The 19,732-nt window shown below is 43.6% G+C and overlaps 2 protein-coding genes across 10 annotated transcripts in view; one reads left to right on the top strand and one right to left on the bottom strand.

Annotated features, from left to right (window-relative positions):
- The window catches only part of LOC128813940 (6-phosphofructo-2-kinase/fructose-2,6-bisphosphatase 4), a 50,712-nt gene extending 39,339 nt beyond the window's left edge, over positions 1-11,373 (top strand). For 5 of the 8 annotated variants that reach the window (XM_053989414.1, XM_053989416.1, XM_053989411.1 and 2 more), the window contains exons 13-15: positions 504-568; positions 1,012-1,089; positions 3,735-3,993. In XM_053989414.1, the coding sequence (XP_053845389.1) occupies positions 504-568; positions 1,012-1,074 (128 nt within the window). In that variant the 3' untranslated portion in view covers positions 1,075-1,089; positions 3,735-3,993. Of the gene's footprint in view, positions 1-503; positions 569-1,011; positions 1,090-3,734; positions 3,994-8,635 lie in introns of those variants that run through there. The other 3 variants (XR_008439220.1, XM_053989413.1, XM_053989412.1) reach the window with 3 other exon arrangements.
- Positions 11,374-13,756: 2,383 nt separating this feature from the next.
- PRKCD (protein kinase C delta) overlaps positions 13,757-19,732 on the bottom strand; it is a 60,569-nt gene continuing 54,593 nt past the window's right edge. For both annotated transcript variants that reach the window (XM_053989644.1, XM_053989645.1), the window contains exons 14-18: positions 18,200-18,262; positions 16,903-17,041; positions 15,878-16,066; positions 15,516-15,644; positions 13,757-14,280 (exon numbers count right to left, since the gene is read on the bottom strand). In XM_053989644.1, coding sequence (XP_053845619.1) covers positions 14,122-14,280; positions 15,516-15,644; positions 15,878-16,066; positions 16,903-17,041; positions 18,200-18,262 — 679 coding nt within the window. In that variant the 3' untranslated portion in view covers positions 13,757-14,121. The remainder of the gene's footprint in view (positions 14,281-15,515; positions 15,645-15,877; positions 16,067-16,902; positions 17,042-18,199; positions 18,263-19,732) is intronic.

The raw sequence follows: 19,732 nt of genomic DNA, 5'->3' as shown, positions 1-19,732 counted from the left end.
TGAATGTAAAGCAGAAGTTCCTTTTCAGGAGTCAGCTTTGAAGTTCTGTTAGCTTGGGGTTAAAACCATTTTGCACATATAGAGGGATGGGGGTTGCTGACAACACACTGTACCTTCTTGTAGTTGTTTTTATGCTTAAGGGATGAGAGCAGCATTTATCTTCTTAGAATTTTACTGTAGTACAAAAGTCCTGGATGTTTAAAACACAAAGTTACAAATACAGACTTTCTCATTGAATGTTCATGTATGTTTAAAAAAAAAAAATTTTTTTTCAAAGAAAATGATAAAGCTAAGCTGAGGAGATTGATTATCAGATTGACAATAAGATTCATCCGGGGGAACAAATTAATTTCAGTAGCTTTAGCTCTTCAGAATTCAGGAAATTCTGGTATAAATCAGAAGGGGAAAGTGATTAACCTTCACCATCTCAAAATTAGATTGTATCTTTATTATAACTTCACTTCCAAAGGAGATGTGTCTAAAAATGTGTTTTCTATCAACAGGATGTAAAGTAGAATCTATATTTCTGAATGTCGAAGCTGTAAACACACACAGAGATAAACCTGAGGTAAGAATATTTTTCAAATTGGAGAACTTGATGTAATGTACGTTCTGAGCTGATTTCCATTGTCCTTGTGGCTAGAATTGATTTGATAACTCAGCTGAGTGTATTTCATTTTACATATTTTATTACATTCTACATACATTTTACATATTTTGCTACTGGTTTACTGTGAGGGGGGAGCAAATCTTTCATTGACTGAATTTATCTTATATGTGAGTTGTAGCTGGAATGGTTTATCTTTGAGAAATGAGAATTTGAAGATGTGGTGTCAGGCTAAAAACTGTATAAAGTTCTGCCAGGCTTTGTCACTCAGCAGAAGTAGGTGTTGCCCACAGTTGTGTTACGAATGCCACACCTATTCTGGGGAGAGAAATTATCAGCTTTTTCATCCCTGCTGTCATTGCTGTATGAAAAAGAGGAATTGATGATGTCACCTGTGTTTTAAGCCAAAGCTGGAGAGGAAGACTAGATCTCGGGAAACAGCAGGACAACCGGGGGAAGGAAATTGAGCGTGTTTGTGAAATGTAAGTGCAGAGAAGATGTCAGCCCACGGCAGCTCTGTGCCCTGCCTGCGTCAGGCTCTCTGTGCTCCTCAGTGTCCACCTCAGCTCAGGCTCATTCTGCTGCTTGTGCCAAGCTCTTCCTTTGCTTTATCATCAAAGTTGTGTGAAATGTGTCATGGTTAAAGCTCTCTGGTTCCCTTGCAGATCCTCAGGCTCATGCCACCAGGCATGGCGCTGATTCCGTGCTGAGGTTAGGAGCAGTGCCTGCTGCTGAATTGGAAGTCAGTTTGATAACCTGAGAAAAAAAGGGCTGTGTTTGGTGGCTTTCAGAACAACAGTTTATAGTGAAAAATAATATAGTGAGAAATGAGGTTTTATCTGTGTGTTCAACAAGGCATGGAACATAAAGTGCCTTTTGTAACTGAAGGTTCACCTTTGTGCAGAATTCATACTGGAATTCTTTGCTGAATTCTTCTGCAAAGAAGCTTTGTTTTAATGACCTGGGTATTCCAAGTTCTGAAAATACTGACTTTTGGACATTATCTCTTCAACAACTGCATTGCATTATTTCCTTTCTCCTCCTTTTCCTGCTTTGTCATTCTGCTTTGCTGTTTTGTATCTTAGTTTGATTTACCATGTTTAGGAAATCAGTCTGTGTTTTCACAGTACCTAAAGCTGGAGAAGCATAGTGAGAAATCCATGAGGGTGTCTCAGAGTAGTAGGTTGTGTTAAATAAGGTAGATAAACATCCTTAGTTTGGTGGATCAAAATATCAGTGCTGAATTTACAGCTTGCTAAATGTTGCTGAAAATGCCAGTCCTCTAACTGAAGGGGTTTATTTCAAGGAGGAAAGCTCTGCCTGAATCACCAGGTGAATTTCCACATGTCTAGCAAGTGGTGTGGCCATGCTGGCACTGCTGGGGGGTGGCTCTATTCAGGTGCACAGGAAGACACTTCCATTGCAGTGGGCTCAAAGACACAAGACTGATTTGAACACAAATAAATTGAGTGAATGAATTTTGTAAGAAGAAAAAAAGAAGTAGTGGCATTTTCCTAAAAACCCCTCAAATTCTCTTCTTCCTCTGCCCCAAAGGAAACCCAGCCTGGTGAATATGGGTGATGTTGCACTGTTCAGGTAGTGGGTCTGAATGAAGGACTTAAGCTGGTCCTGTCTGCATTTAATTGTTGCTCAGAGGACTGTGAAAATTTCAAAAGCTTTCATTTAAATCACCTATGAAAACGTTAATTACTTCTGTAAAATTCACTTTTCAAGTAGTCTATTGAAGAAGTCAAAGCATTTAATTAAATACAGTGTCACATAACAGCATTGTTAAACAATGAAGCTATTGGATTGAGAATTGCCCAGTGTGCTGTTCTGTGACCCACCAGTCACTTGTAGTCTGTGCTCCAGAACAGTGCCCTCCTTTTGGCTCAGCTGAAAATGTCTGTTTTCACGTGGCATAAACGCAGCCAAAGCTCTGGGGTGTTTGTTTGTGGTATGTGTGAACCTCAGAGTACCCTGGTGATTTGCCTGGAGCAGAATGAAGCCTTGTGTTTGTCAGCATTGTAGTGGCTGAAGTTCTGACCTTTTCCAATGAAGGAGTCTATAGTCTTTTACAGAAAATAATTCAGGGGAGTTGCTTTAGCTGTTGTTTTCTGGCCCAAAGAAAGGACCCAGCAAGTGCTGGGTGAAATGTCATCTTTGCACCTCTGGCTTAGTCAGTGAATGACAGAGAGGGGATTACTCATACCACATCTCCTTTTTTTATTTTGTTGAGGGGACACGGGGGTGGGAGATGTTAGTGCAAGGTGAGCTGGCTTACCACAGTGCAGAACAAGCAGGGCTAACGAAACTCATCAGCGTGAAGCTTGAAGAATTGGCAATGATTTGGCCTAAAGTGGATCTTGTAAGGAACTTCAGAACCATTTATCATGGCCTGCTCCCTTGGTAGGAGGGAGAACACCAATTGCACAGGCTTTGGGACTTGCAGGAGGTGGTGCCATAGCAGATGTGATTTCTGTTTGGCTGCACTGGGGTCTTGTTTTCATTCAGTTTTGAATAGTTGAGTGCTGCACTGAATGTCATTGTTTTTCTGCAGCCTCTGCAAAAGGAGGTGAGATCTAGTTGGTGTGATCAGCCTTGCATGGTTAAGGTGTCTGAGAACATATATTTTATTTTGTTAGAGGTGTTACATTGCCTATAACACAAGCACATGTTAAAAGCTTCCTCTTGGCACAGAAGCATGTGGCATATTCAGTGAAACACTGAAAGTTTCTCAGTGAGAAGATGTGTATGTGCTGAAGCACATGATAAGGTGGTTTCCTACTTGGGCCTGTAAAAGACTTCCTCCTAAATGTGACTGACTTGAGCTTTGGGTAGTGCTGTCAGCAGTGGAGCTGCATTAACTTCTCCTCAAAGGACTGTGAAAATTTCAAAAGCTTTTATTCTTTTTTTTTTTTTTTTTACTGTAAATACATTTCCCTGCTGTCTCATTCTGGGACAGCGACCAGCTCTCAGTCTGCTGCATTCTTGGGGTGTGGGGGGCTGAAACCATCTCTGCTTCTCAATCAACCCAGCTGTGTACTTGTGAAGGGACCTGATTGGTGGTTTTTGTTGGTCTTACTGCTGCATGATAAATGTTCTCTGTATTTTTATTATTATACAGAATGTAGACATTTCCAGACCTACCGAGGAGGCTCTTGTAACAGTCCCTGCTCATCAGTGAATCCTGTGTCCTGACCAACTATCGAACTTGGGTGCTGTTTCGTCCTGCTACTTCAAAATAAATTCAAAAACTAATCATTCTAATTGTTTTGAAATAAAAAAAAAAAAAGCCACACCCAAACCAAACTCATAACTCAAACCAAATGTTTGTACAGCACATGACTTGAAAAAAAATATCAAATCACAATAAAACTGTTGCACTGGCTAATTTATTGTGGATGAGTTATCAAACCTTGATCGGCTCTCACTGGAATGCTGGTTTTGTAAATTGCTGTAATTTAAATATCCTGCAGCATTAAGCTTTATTGTAATAGCCAGCAATCATTTACTGTTAGCTGCAGTGTATTTATGAAAGCCATGAAACACAACATCCTGTGTGAGATAAGAAGGTCAGAATTTGTTTTGCCCAGCAGAGCACCAGTATTATCTGCTTCAGGGCCCTTGGGAGTGATTGGACTGCCATGTAGTGTAAAATAACAACCCATAATTACTGTAAATCCCTAATCCCACTGATCCACAGCACTAGTGCTCTGCATGTGCTAATTAAGGATGTGCTGTTGGAGCAGGGTAGCAAGTTTTCACTTAGTTCCAGGACAATTATTCAAAGAACAGGAATGTGTATAAATGTTTTTAATATACAACTTTTGTTAACAGCTGTTCTGCATTAACCAGGCTCTAGGGTTTGCCTAGAGAAGGGATTTAAAATTCCCTCTTTTCCTGCTTTGTGTGGATGTGGGTGGTGGAGCATGTACAGCTCTGCCCCAGGTGCTGTGTACCCAGATTTTATGTGGGCTCCAATAAGCAGTGCTGACCATTCCAGAACAGGGAAGCAGAGTTAGCCAGAGCATTTTGTAGCTGGGTAGTGGCTCCAGCAGACACAGATCTCAAACCAGCAGGGCATGATTCCCAAACTGGATGATAGGAAAGGCCCTTGCAGGAGGGAGGAGACTGCAGGCTGTGGGAGATGTGGTGCCTTGGTGCCTTTGCCATGGTGTTCCATGGGCACCACCAGGCTGTGGGAAGTGCCTGTGCCATGGAGCAGGTAGCACTGAGGCAGGGAAAGGCAGAAAAACACTGAGCCTCAGAACTGTTTTCCCAGGGGGTCTTTAAGTAGTGAAAATAAGCAGGACTGTAGGTTGTGGAAAGTTTTTAGCTGTTAGGTTTCTCAGCTGGTATTGTTTTTCCCAAGCCAGGATTTTGGAAAAAAAAAAATAAAAATATTTGCACTTCTGAAATGGTACTGAAGCCTTCAGAAGTTTGTAGCAATTGGGAATGTTTGCCATAACCAGACAACCAGAGAACCTCCTGCTGTGGTGCTTGGTGTTTAGTTAAAGCACTGTCCCTGGGCTGAAATTGGGAGAACCTGGATCATTTTCCTGTTGCTGTCATGACTGTGATGTAGGAGTGGTTGGTCACTTTTCCATGTTTAATTGCTCCAGGGTCTGGGCATGAGCTTTGCTGTGCAAGGTGGCCCAGAGGAGCACCTGAGTCTGCTGTACCCCCTTGCACACAACAGTGGGTCTGGTTGCTCTTACCTGACAGCTGAGGTGACATCCTGAGGGATCTCGGGGATGCTGGCCATAGCCAGGTACTGAGGAGCCACATGGAGACAGCTTGGAGTGCTGTCACCTCCACAGGCCACAGCTAAGGAAGCACCATCCAAATGAAATTAAATGCATTGCACTTCTTCTGGAGCCCAAACCTGTGCAGGCATCTGCTGTGGAAAAACTGACTTTTGCTGCTTGAAAAAGAATGGTTTGGGCTGTCAGAGAAGATTGAGGGGGAGGATGACAGGAGCAGGAGCTTGGCCAGAGAGGAAAGCAAAGTTTGCCAGGTCTGTGGCTGGTGGAGGTTGCAGAGGGAAGGGAAGCAGCAGGAGCACCCAGGAGCACCCATTCCTGCCAGCTGCTGCCAGCCAGATTTCCTGGGGCTATGTCTGCATGTTGTACTCTGCTGAGCACAGCACTCACTGGGCTGATGTGTGCCACAGAGTGAAATGGATATTGAAAAGCAGAATGCTCTAAGGGGTCTCCTCTTCCAGCAGGATTGCTTAGCAGCCCTTGCTTTGTCAGTAAAAGGAAGGCCTGATGCTGGATGGGAGGCTTGCTGAGGGGAAGCTGGCTGATAGAGTGCTGGATGTTTATATTGTGTTGTTTGTTTCTGTGTTGATGCCTGTACTGGGTCTTGTCACCAGAGGTTCCTCCTTTTGCCTGCAGGAGCCTTTCTGCAAGATCTTCCTGTTCTGCTGTGAGGATCACATGTAGCTGAGTCAAAGCAAGACTGAAAACAGGGCCTGTCCTGTTGGAGACCCACAGCACTTTGTTGGGGAGGCTCTGTCCCAAAAATGTCCAAAGGCCAGGGCATAATGAGAACAGCAAGAGTGGTATAGGAGGGTATTTGAGTTAATCTGTGTACTTAGAGTCTTTCCAGGAAGGACTGGGTGAGATGGACTCTTGTGCAAGGCAGGGTCAGACTGCTCCTGCCTCGGGGAGCAGGCTCTGGAAGCAGCAAGCTCCTGCTGGGGCTGGCCAGGGAAGAGGGTGTATGGCTGGGTAGAAACAGTATTTGGGACAGGTGTGTGGTTTTTATTCCCCCTCCTGTGTTTCCCAGGCTCTCCAGACTGTGTTGCTGCTGGTGTGGGGCTGTTCCCAGCATGGTCATTTGTCCAGGTGTGCTTTGGTGCCAGGCAGTTGTGGGGACACTTTCTGGTCCTAAAAGTAAGGCTGAAACCTCTGTCCCCTTTCTAAGCAGCAGCACTGTCCTTGTTGCATGGCTTTTCCCCACAGTGCCCATGGCTGCTCTGAAAGTGGGTACAATCCCAGTTGCCATCATCTCATCTAATGGGATTCCTAAGAGTGGGAATCCACTTACAATTAATGAGGATATTGGTCCCTTTCTAAGCCCCTGTTCATCTGCTCTCTCTGCTGGTTGTTGTGTTTGTTTAATAAGCCCTTAGGGGGGTGTTTATCAGGGTTTATCCCAGTTTTCTTCCTTTAGTGTGACAGTTCAGCACACTTTGCTTCCATAGCCTGTTTGTGTTTACTAAAATTCAAGCTTTTTTTGCTTTTAGCTTTCTTGCCTACTTATCAGTATTCCCTTTGGGTCTGTCTTAGTTGTTAGAATGCTGCTTTTATCCAATTCTCTCATTCACTGAAATAAGCTGTATCTTCTGCCTTGCCTTAATCACCTCATTTCCTTTTAGCTTCATGTTTGAGCTGCCTAGCTCTTGCTGCTTGCGGACTAATTTCCAGTACCTCTGGATTCCTGCATTTTGATGTTCCATTTCATGCTCCATTTAATTTTCTTTGAATCAGCATCAGATGTTCAGCTTAAAAGATTTCAGCCAGTATTCTGGGAGTGCCTGTGGAGACCTCTCTGCAGTCCCAGGGAAATTCTGGGTATGTTGCATAAGTTGCTACGAAAAACACAAACACACCAAATGCCAGCAAGTTCTGTCGGTTTGTTGGGCTTTTTTCCCCCTATAACCATGCAGAGTATGACTTGTTTTGCTAACTCCTCGTGTTCTTAGCAGATACTGATGCTTTCTGATGCTTTCCCCTTGCTGCAGAAGAGATGCTTCTTGTAGAAGCTTCTTTTTGAAATAGGGTTGTTGCTTTGCTTTCCTTCAAAGAGATGTGAGAGTGGGGCGGGCTGTGTGCTGGTGGGTGCAGAGATTTCCAGTACTTGGATAAACTCTGTCCAGCAGCATTTGCTGTGTGTGTGTTCCCAGAAACCAGGTGTGGTATTCATGGTGGAAAATGAGGATTTACCCAAGGGCTTGAAGGCTGATGACAGAGGAAAGGGCTGATGTGGATGTAGAACTGGTAAGGGCAGAGCAATGTTGGCAGAATTCAGCCTCCAAAGAGAATCTGGTGCTGATTGTTTATAGCCTGCTTTTATAAGAAATGGCTGAAAATCTAGAAACTGGGGCTGGGGAGAGGATTGAATTGCTTTTTGAGTGGATGAATTTTGACTGATGGAGTTGTGTGTCTGCATGTGCTGAGAGGGCCCCTCGCTGTGTGCTCATGGGGCTCTCCTTTCCCTGGAGTTCGACTGGAGAGACTTGTTTTGAATGTAAACTCTAATAAAAGTGGTTATAAAACCACTGGAGCATTCCCTGATGTCAGTGTGACATCTGCCACATGTCATGTGTACCCTGAAGTGCATTTAAACTTTATGTTACCAGCTCTTCAGGGAACACTTGATGTTACCAGCTCTTCAGGGAGTTATTCAGAGTTCTTCCAGTGATTTGGCTGCTCACAGATAGGATCAGGATTGGCTTTATGGCTGTTGGTGTTAAGGGATTATTTCCTGGAAATGTGCTTGGAACAAGGAGAGGAGGGCTTCTGTCCCTCAAGATTTTATTGATTCCTGTGTGGTTTATGGCCCTTGCAGGGTTCTGTTTTTCCTTACACTACATGCATAAAGACTGGAGAGACAGTGGGTTAGAAAAATGGGGTTAAAACAGTGATTAAAGGAAAAAAAGGTTTTAAAAGCTGTAACAGTGAGACCTGCTGAATATGGTGTACAGGCACCAATTGTCCTGCCAGACCTGGTGTGATACAAGTCTGAGGGATGCATTTCACTGGCAGCAGAGATCCTGCTTTTGGGTGTCTGAGGGGCTCTGTAAAGCTCCTGGCACCGGGACGAGGTCCAAGCCTGGTTCTGACTCCTGCTCAGGGGCTGGCACCTTTCCTTGTGTTTTCCAGAGCATTTTGAGGGAGCAAGCATTACAACTTGCTCACCTTTAGTGTCGTGTAACAGCTGCGTGCTGAGCGAAAACCGCGGCTGCCTGTCAGACCTTTGCTTTGAAATTTTCTTTTTTTGTCTTTACATTTGCAGAATGTAGGTGTGAATAGGTCGAGAGAAGAAGCTTTGAGGACAGTCCCCACCCACCTATAGCTGCAGCTCCTGGGGCAGCAGCCCTTCCTCCAGCAGCTCAGGGCAGGATGGATGCGCCTCCCCTTCTCTCGGAGACCTTTCGAATGTGATTCTGCTCCTTTGGACAAAACCTGTGCTCGTGGATAACTCAAAAGGTATCAGTGAAAAGATTGTGGGGAGCCGAGCAGAGTTGGTTTTAGATATTTCTTACGTAAATTTGTGCAGTTTCAGTGGGTTTTTACTGTTTGTCTGTGGATAATGCAAGGTGGTTAATTGCCCGTGTTGATTTTACTGTCAGGTTTTAACTAGATTTTATTTTCTTTTGTAAGTGTTTTTTCTAAGAGTTCTCTTATTTTTACTGTGAATGATTGCCTAGAATTACATGGAGGTTTTTGATGATGTATTTAACATGGCCAAAATTCTACATTTTGAGCACTGGAGGCTTCATGTTGCAAAGCTGCTTTAAATGGGGAAGCCCATCAGCTCTGGTAATTGTCCTGCGTTTTAAATTGAACTTTGGTTTGCCAGCCACAACTTAAGATTTTTCTGAAATTCACAAGAGAGATTTTCCCTTTGGAAAATCAAAGCATTAAAGCTGGATTTGCTACCTGGGAAATTCTGCTGTTTTAGCAAGATTTTAACGCTTTCCAGAGACCAGGTGTATTTTGGAGGGCAGTGGGGACATGAGTGTGAGTGACAGCTGGGGAATGAAAGGAGAGAGATGGAGACATGTCCTTTCTACTGCAGTTATGGGAGGGGATGAGCAGCTTTTCTGAGTCTGGAAGGGAGGGGAAAAGAATTGTCTGTCAAGGGCTGGAAAAGCTGCTTGTCTTGTTAGTGTTGTCTTTATATTTTTAGAGAATTTTCGGAACGAATTTCAACATAAAAGTATATGTTTCTCTTTTATAGCCACATTTAATATGTACATCAGGAAACAGTACAGAAAGGTTAGGTGAGTTTAACCATTCTAACAGCTCATGCAACAAAAATACCAGGTAAATTCTGAAATAATTTTAACAAGGCACACCTGCCTTGGAGTTTTTTGTATTGTTTTTAAGCACCTTCCATCATCCCAATTCTTCGTTGCTCTTCTATGCCTAGTGAAACTCCAGTGCTAAAAATGGAATTTTCTGTGTCTGTCAAGGTCACAACCTTTTAACTGTACTAAATCAAAGTGCATTTTGTACGTGTGTTACCAGACAACTGAAGTGAGCTGCCAGCACTGCTGCTGGCTCTAGCTCTGCAATGAGGAGAACTATTCTTTGGTAGTTGAACTGTGTTTTTTCTAAGGATTCTCTCCAATTAATTGAGCTTTTACCATGTGAGTTGGTGGGGTTGTTCTGTTGTTCTGTTTTTTTTTTTTCTTTCCTGAATTCCTGTGTGAAATACCAGGCCCTGGTAACATAGTTTTGCAGGCAAGGGCTAAATTGTCTTTTGTTTGTGCAGGGTTTATAAAATAATGTGCTGCTGTTGTGATTAGTTTTTTTTTTTTTTTTAATAAGCTAAATTCAGCAATATATTCAGCTCTGGAAGTAAGCCATAGTACATTGCTGGGTTCTGTTCAGAGGAGGAATGTGTAGGGTGCAGAATGACCAGGAACACTTGCTTCAAGCGCTGCTGTCTAAAGCTTTGTGTGTGTGTGTGTTATGGTAATGCCATTTCAGACCCTTATTAATTCAGCTGTGCCTGTAGTTGTGGGGTGAGGAGAGCCTGCCTGGCATGCTCAGAGGAGTGAATTCATTGATGTGTGGTTAACAAGGCCACCTTTGTGACACAACTGAAGGAGCAATTTCCCCTCCCACTGTGGTGTGGGAAAGCCAGTCTGTGCCCCAGGCAGCCCTCGCTCCTCTGCTGGGACAGGAGGGGTGGTTAAGCAGTTTTTACCCTGAGAATGTCAGGATTTATCTGTAAAAATCCCAGGAGGCTGCATTAGAAAAGTGGGATTTTACTGGCAGATTGTGAGCTCAGACCTGGCTGAAGAAGTTTGGGCAGAAATGTTTCCCCCAGTGAGAGCTGAGCCCAGAGTTGCTTCTCTTTGCTGGTGAGCACAGCTTGAAGTGTCTCCTCTCCCCCTTTGTTTTACCTCTCTGATCTGTCAGAGGTGCTGTAACATCCTCGAGGCTACATGTTCTATGTACAGTAGGTATTTTTATAGCCTGCTTTCAAATATACTGTGATGAGTGTTTTACTACAATGGGTGTTCAGTAAAAAGAGCTGTATAGAAGTGTAAATAAACTATTGTGCTGATACTTGAAGAGAAAAAAAAAATGAAGTTGTTGGTTCTACAGTAGGAAGGTACTAATCAGTGACTGCATCTGACCCTGACTGGAGAGAGCAGGTGTAGATGATGAATGTAGATTTGAGCTGAATGTACATTTGGAGTGATGGGTTCTCCCAGGGTGTAACCCTAACTGCTGTTCTGGGAAGGCACAGTTAAGAATTGCAGTTAATTGTCACTTTCTGCGTGTCCTCACTCCTGACAGAACAGTCACTGACAGGGGAGGGGAAAACCCTTGTCCTGACCCTCTGTGTTTGTACCATTTGACTGCCTCTGTTCCGTGTGTGCCTGGCTCAGATGCAGTCTCTTGACTGGGATTAAACTGTCCTTTCTTACATCGTTGGCCTTTGTTGTGATCTTTCAGACAAATGTAATCATTTGACCTTTTATCCCAGTAATAAAGATCAAATGCTACCAGGTGCACTTTGTGTGTTTCTTTCCATGTCCATTTCCAGTGGCTGAAGTGCCAGGTGAGTGTTCCTGAGCCTCAGCAGAATTCCCCATCTTCCACAAGCTGTGTTTAGGGAGCTTAGCTAGAAATGTAAGGATTACATTAATTCACCTTGTGGTTGCTTTACTGTGACAAATAACTATGATTTAAGTAGGAAGCTCAATAGGGGAGGAAGAAGTTGGAAGAACTGATTAAATGCATGCCAGGATTTGCACACGATGGAGGAGAAAGGTAAGACTTTATTAGCTTTATCTGGTCACTGGGATTAAGATCTGCTCCACCCTCTCAGACCTACACTGTTCTTATATTGTCTTAAACATGCTGCTGGTGTTTTGAGAAAGCTGAAAACCAACAGCCAAATGCTGCCTGTCAGTATAAGTTTGTATGCAGAGGGGAGCTGGAAGGCATTAAATTTGCAGGGGTACTTATCCTTCAGAATGACAAGGACAAAATGAATTACTGCTTTGTGCTTTTAGAATTGTGTACTCACATTTTCATGTCTTGCTGACTGCAGCCCCCCAGGTGGTAACCACTTATCTCTTCTCTGCTAGGTGGGAAGAGTGTTTTAATTGTTTTTTAACTCCATTGTGTATTTCTGTTTGGGGAGCCGGTAACTTGTTTGTTTTAGAGCTTTTAGGCTGCTTTCTGGACAAAATCCTTGAATAGCTGAAGCTTCCTGTAGTATGAGGATGACCCAGAGCCGATGGGTGAGTGAAGCCAGATGGTGCTCACAGGTGGCCCTGGGCTGCAGCAGTTCTGCAGGGGAGGTGGAGGAGCTCCCCAGGCTGTGGAGCTTTCGTGCCTGTGCTGTAACACAGGTAACAGTGGTGCAGGGCCCTGGGCAGGGGCTGAGCAGGTCAGGGCTGCCATGGAGGAGGGGTGGAGTAGCTGCTCTGCAGAGGAAAGGGATCTGTTCCCCCATGTCACGAGTGCAGTCGGGCACAGCTGTGGCAGCAGGAGATGCTCCTGGTACAGGTGCTCACCTGGAAGAGTTGCTGTGGGAAGCCTCCTAAGCAGATCTGGCACTTGTTACTGCACAGCAAAGCAGGTGAGTACAGGGAGCCAGTGTTCCCACAAGGAATATTTACTACTAGTTATGGTTTATAACAGCTTCTCTGTGTGCAAATACCCACTGCTGCTGGCACCCACATTTGGAACTCCGTACCTAGAAATGCGTTTGTGCTCAGGTGCAAGGGCACAGCACTCACCTTGTGACAAATGGCAAACCAGGAGTGCCTCTGTAGGTTATGTGAAGGGGAGAAGCCCAGGTTCCTGCTCTCCCTGCAGCACCTTGCAGGGCATTGCTGGTTCCCCTTGGATTGGGGTTGATAAAGCAGGCCAGCCCTGGCTGTTTGGAAATGCCAGCTGTGTTCTGCCCCTTCCAGCCTCAATCTGCTGCAGGCTCAGATGGCATCCGAGCCATGCTGGCATTACTTGAGTTGTAGCACTAAGCTAGAGCTGTTCTTCAGGAGCAGAACAAAGGCAGCAGTGTATTATTTTGAATCTCTACAAAGTATTACAGCTTTCTGCTGCTCTTTCAGCAGGATTAACAGTCTGAAATTACCCAGAAGCTCCAGGGTGCTCCCAAGAGTTCTGTAGCATTCGTAACTCTTGGATGAACTGACACATGTACATTTTTTCTGCCTGCTCAGTGTGTTGAGAAAATCAAGTCATTTGCAATAGTGTTACAAGATACAGAAAGCTCCTGAGAAGCAAAGAAACCTTGCTTCATCCTGAATTTTATGAGCTGACTGCAAGGCAAAGCTTTTGGAAGGAGCTTTGCAAGTAATTACATTAGTTTTTCTTTCTCTCTAAGGGCTAAAAATCAAAATTCAGAAGTAGGTGTTGCAGGACAGCAGGATCTGGTTTTGTGCCCTTTGAACAGTGAGCAAGAGGAGCCACAGCACAAATAAAACTGGAAGAAGGATTTTGTGTTTGGCAGTTAAACAGAATCATTCCTCAGGCAGAGCAGGCAAGTAACTACAGTCATTACCTGGGTTCTGTCCTGCTGTGAATGTTGTGGCTGTTAGCAGGAAGTGGCATTTAGTGGCAGAACCCTGCATTTCCAGGCAGGATGGGGCTGCTCTGGGATGCTCAGGCCTCTTTGTATCATGCTTGGGCTGCCTTGGAATGAATTTATTTATTCAGCAAAAGCACCTCTGAGCTGTTTCCCACAGCAGCTGGTGTTACACTAGGAATCTCTGCTTTCTCCTGACACTTCCTTTTGTTTATTCCACAAAAACAAGAAATATTTTAAGAAAGTGATCAGGGCTGACCAAGCATTATTTTTTCACTGTACTTTAAAGACCACTGGAGTTAAATGGTATATTGCTAAAAATCATAGAGCCATGAGTGAAAGTTACATTAAACTTTCTTTTAATTGAAGACAAATAAAAGAACCAAGGGCTCAAACACATTTTAGAAAGACATCATCTGTCCTCTAATGTCTTCTCTCGAGCAAAATATACAGCACATATATATATATATAACATAACTATATTCAAGTACCAAACAGATTTACATTTTCCCAGAGAAAATAATGCACATGATTCACATACCTTAAACCCAACCATGCATAAAAACACTGCCAATAAATCAGGAGTTGAACATAATTCATCACACTACGGTGTATTATTCTGAAGTATCGACATCGTTGAATGCATTAACACTTGGGAGTCTGGTTTGTAACCCTGCTTTAAAGTCCAGCTGTTCAGAGACTTACTTGTTCAAGATCTGTTCAAATTTTGGGTTAATAAAAGAAAATCCATCAAATGCAGACTGATCCATGGACTCAATCAGGTTTTTGTCACTGTAAGACAGTTTTGGCTTCTCACTCAGAAATTCTCTGTCAAAGTTGTTGTAGTCACTTGCTGATTTCTGTATTAGAGAGAGAAGAAAGTTTGAGACAAACTTGGATTTTCTTCAAGAACAAATTACTTAAATACAAAATGTTGTGAAGTTAGTCTTTTAGCTCCCTCCCTCCTTCCCCTGCTTTAGAGAAAAAAAAAAATCTCATTTTAACCTATTTTAACAAGACTGTAAGACTCTGACTGGGCGCTTCCGTATTGTTCATTGGAAACCAACAGAAAATCCAAACCCAGGTTGCTTTGCAGAAGAAACCTGGATTTGGGATAACACTAGGTTATTACCCAAAGATTATCTGTTGACAAAAGCAATGCAGCATTAACTTACACATCAGACCAACATTTCTTGCCGTTAACTAAAATGTTTAAATTCCTGAGAACATTTTACAGGCTGTACTTGTTCAGAGAATAAAGCAATGCCCTACAGCAGCTGTTTTGTGTTTCATAAATATTCATGTAACTAGAAACTGTTCTACACTCTAAACCACCAAAGATTTCCCACTTCTCTGGGAACAAGCAACACAAAACCTTGTGTGTTTGAAGGGGACAGCTCTCCTCCATAGAATACATTTTAAAGAGACTGTTGCCTCCAGATCATTTCACCTGTTCTAGGAACAGGCTGGAGAAACACTGGCTTGGGTTTTTAACCATGTGAGCTGAAGCAGCATCATCCCGCTGTGATACAGACTGAGTTACAGTCTGTTCTGCAGGTGGTTTTTCAGGTAACATCAGGCATGTACATAAATTCCAAGTTCAGTAGCTTAGAGAATGCTGCTGCTTGCCCCCTTGGAGATGCCTGGGTGAGTTTAAAGCAGCAGAGATTTAATGCTTGCACAGAGTGCCTGCAGTAGGTAGCAGCTGAGCAGCCTGGAGCTACTGCTGCTCCTCCCATGTGGCAGCAGTAAGAAAAGCATTTCAGAAAAGCAAACCGCGAGGAACTGTGGAACATTCCAATGCAGCGGGGAGCGGAGATCAAAGCTCTCTGTTGGTTTTCCTGAACATTTCATCCATAAAGCTCCTTGAGAGCAATAGGAAGATGGTCTTAACAGGAAGATCGCAGGGCAGTCAGAGGAGTACAGTGCACCTGTGTATAACTGAAGCATCCTAGAACAGCGGGCTTACAGATACACAACTTTCTCATTTGTAAAATGTGAGGGGAAGATGGCAGTGGGATCTTTTGTGCAGGTACAGAATTCACCCCTTACCCCTGGGCTGCTGTTTACTAAGAACAAAGAACAGCCCACTTACCACTTTTGGCCTGAAGGGAGGGTCCATCTCCCTCTTCTCTAGTGCTGTCCAGTTGATTGTTTTGAAGAAAGGATGGTCTCGGATATTCCCAGTGACCCCAAGTCGTTTTGCTGGATCCCTTTCAAAGAGCTGCAGGAGAAGACACCCAGTAAAGAGCTGCTCCAAAGGTACATGGCAGTTGAAGAATTACAGGTGTGGTGTTAAAACAACTAAGGGTGCTGACAGCAAACAGAGCATTAGGAATTAATTTGACCTGGCTTTCCCTTTGTAAGAGCAATTTGCTGATAACAGCTCCTTTATTAGGAGAGTTGTCTCTCCCTGCACAGAGACAGTACCAGGACCCCAAGGATCATCAGTCCTACCTTTTCTAAGATATCCTTTGATTCCTTGGTAATCCAGCGTGGGTAGTGAGGGGTGTCCACTCGGATCGACTCAAACAGTTCATCTTCATCATCCCCATGGAAAGGGGACTGGCCAATCAGCATCTCGTACAGCAGCACCCCAAAGGACCACCAGTCCACAGAGAACGTGTACCGCAAACCCTGCAGGATCTGGGGCCGCACAGGAGGGGGTACAGGTAAGGGCTAAGAAGCAGCAATACATCCCCAAAATCAGGAGATTTTTCAAGAGGTATTTCAAGAGAGAATCTTTAATGACTAGAGCACTTAGGGAAAAATAAAAATCCATCTCTCGGGAAATTGTGGACAGTGATGCTGAGCTGTGGTTTTACCCTAGGCTGCTGTTTGTGGGAATGTGGCCAGCTCCATGGACAGGCCTTTGCTCTCATTCAGAAATTTTCTCCCTTAACTTTAAATAACCATAGACTTAAAAAACATCCTCTCTAGTTTCTTTACAGGATGAAGAGAGAAGCAAGTAGTGATGCAAAGTAGATTCCTACAGAAGTATTTGACATAATTTATAGTTTTAAAAGCTAAATACCTTAGTTGAGCTGCTTTGCAAATGAGATTAAAAAAAAAAAAACAACAAAAACTAGCACACAGAATGAAACTGTGAGATTCCCCTTAAAAGCTCCTTTTGTTTTGAATTCTGTTTGTTTGTACAGGCACAATTCTCTTCTCCATCTGCAGTGCACATAGAGATTCATTCTGCAGGAGCCTTATGGGTGTGCTGGCTACACCTAATTCCCATCTCTTGAAAAACTGAGCATTTTAACTTTCCAAACCCACATTTTTTTAAACTACAGCTACAGAATATTTTAAAATCTCAAGTACCTTCTATAAAAAACACAGATACAATTTTTTGCTCTAATTTTTACCTCTAATTAGACTTGGGCTTTTCTGAATTATTAGTCTACAAACATGTGATTGATCACAGCAGCTCTTGTGCCATCAGGGCACTAATCCAGCAGTGTTTGTGCCATACTGACCTCGGGAGCGATGTAGTCGGGGGTCCCACAGAAAGTGCTCGCCTTGTTGTCACCAACAACATTTTCTTTGCACATTCCAAAATCAGCTATTTTGATGTGGCCTTCTTTATCAAGCATCACATTGTCCAGTTTTAGGTCTCTGCAAAAAGTGTTTTTAAAATGTTGTGCTTTAAGTAGTTTGTGTAATCAGATGCACACAGGTTGTTCACTGATAAACACCTCTCCAACTGCACACACAAAGGCTTTTCCAGAAAAATAAAACATCAACGCAATCCATCCAAAATGGTACTTTTGTGCTTTGAAGGCATGAGGGACAAGGGAAGAATTCTCTCTTGTCAAAGAAAAGAAGAGCTGAGGTGCATGTATAGAATGTGACCATTTAATCCTCCACATTTGCTTTCAGATGCAGAAGCACAGCCAGAGCTTCTGTTGCTGCTGGAAGGTGGCGAGAGTGAATGCCCCAGCAGCTGACACAGCAGTGCTGCACCAGCTCCAGGGCTCAAAAGGAGGATTGTGCTGGATTCTGAGAGCCTTTGGCAGGAATTGGATTGTTTGAAACCTGCCCAACTCTTAACACTACCTGTGACTTGCTTCTGGTTACAGCACAAGCTCATGTGTTGTGGCATGGCCTGTGAAGGTTCCTATTCATGTCTTTTCTCAGAACAACACTATTCAACCAAGAAAGAGCTTTTTTCCCAGCAGTTTCCAAAAGCTACATTCCCTCCCTTTGACCATGCTGCATTTTTTGTCCATCTGGCTGCAAATGCACATACCAAGGAGGGCAGGCTGAAGAGAAACTGAACAGCCCTCTGCTTACCAAGGGCTGAAATAGAGCAGAGAATTTCACATAAGAACAGGGCAGTCTTTTCTCCTGGGTAACTGAAGTTCCCAGTACCAGCAGTGGATCAGGGTTTGGCCCTTGATGCTTCAACCTGGTGAGGCAGAAGCATCAATGTTGTGGTTTCACCAGAAGGCAAAAGCAGGGAACTTTCACCTTGGTGGTTTGCTCAAGGAGCCTCTCCCTCACCTCCACACTAACTAGACTCATGATTTGAAGGCGGTGTTTGAAAATAACTGAAACAAAACTGCTTTTGTGTAACACAAATCCCATTCCATCATTCCAGTTGCCAGGGAAAAAACCACACAAATAAAGATTCATCTCAGGCATATTAATGGCCTTGAACTACATCAGATCTCTGACAGACAGCTTGTGTTTGTTACATCAGTCAGGAATTCAAAGATGCATGAAGTGCTAAGACAATTCCCAGGTCCCAGCCTGGAGCTAGCTGGTACTCACCTGTAAATAATGCCTTTGCTGTGAAGAAACTGGAGCCCACATAAAATTTCAGCTCCGTAAAACCTGAAAAGACCAAAACATCTTTTAATCTTTGCTCGGTTACAACAGTCAATGCAGGCAGCCAAAATAATGCTGTGGGCATCTCTTCATGGAGTGAGAAGCACTGTACACATCTTTAAATCCCAATGTCTCTGTGTTTCTGCAGCCAGATGCTGTAACCTGCAAGGTGATCCCTTCACCACACATCGGCAGTGTCCAACACCAAACAGCAGAGGGGACACGGCAGCAACTGCTGTAAGGCTTCATGCCACTTCCCTCAGGGAACACCATCCCTCTCCTCCTTAGTACCAGTCTTTGTATGGTTTTAGGGATAGGCACGTGCCTTTTGAAAGAGAGCTACTGGGAGCTCAGCCCTCCAGGATTGCTGCAGGAGGGACTGGGCACCAATGGCAAGGTTAGAATTGGGCCTCACCCGTCTCCCTCTGCACCTGCCTGGTCACAACAGACACACTGAAAAATGCCATCACTTCAGGGGCACTCTCCTCAAAAGAAAGAGGTGATAATCTAGGGGACATGAAGGAAAATCTGAAAGCATGCTTCCCTCTGCTCCAAAAAGCATAATTTTTTTTAAATTGGAAAAATAGAAAACTATTTCAATGTCTGTATAGCAGATGAATGTTGCTCCAAATCAAATAGCACAGAATATACCCGGAGAGGATGCCAGATGCACAGATGTTTGCTGGCATGCAGGTAAGATGGAGGGGCTGTATCCATATTTTTGCTGGGGAGTGTGAGAAGGGAGCTGACCTATACAACTGGCTGCTGTTGATGCCAGACTTCTTGTGATCCCATCCAGTCAACAATTCTAAGTGCAGTGCCAGTAACAGAAGTAATTTTCCTGGGGCTTACAGACAGGTCCAGTACTCTGCACTGTTACTTTTTAAGGTTTACATGCCACCCCTTCAATGATGCCATTATAACACCCATGGGTTTGGATGAGAGAAGTAGAAACTGACCTCAAACTAAAAATGATAGCTGCAGTAACAATAATACAATATTTTTGCATCCTTTAAAGATCACTGGAGCTGAAAACTTAAGTCACAGATAACTGACACAAGTGCACTTACTAAACAAAGTGCTTACCCATTTAATTAGCATCTCATGGAATGTACAGTTTTTTGTACTATCATGTCAATTTAGCAATAGCAGTAAATAAGTGTTGAATCTTTTCCCCCCATGCTGTTTTCCATTTTTTCCCATCAGAATACTGTCCTAAAGTACACTGAAGCTGTGCCTTTTGCTTTTCAGTGCTGGCTTATGTTGCAATTTATTTTGCACCTCCAGGAACAAGCACCCCATAAAGTACAACACCACACTGTTATGTAAATTAAAACAGCCCCACTGCACACATCAAGTGAACTTCATTGTATTCAACCAGTGCCTAGAAACATATTTTCAACCATCAGCCACTGAAACTTGACTGCAGGTAAGGAGGGGCACAGAACCAGAAGCCATAAACCCAGAGATGAAATC

Source organism: Vidua macroura, chromosome 13 (assembly GCF_024509145.1).
Source record: "Vidua macroura isolate BioBank_ID:100142 chromosome 13, ASM2450914v1, whole genome shotgun sequence".
Lineage (NCBI taxonomy): Eukaryota > Metazoa > Chordata > Aves > Passeriformes > Viduidae > Vidua > Vidua macroura.
The sequence above is the reverse complement of the archived record's forward strand: the minus strand, read 5'-3'. Positions and strand labels throughout refer to the sequence as shown.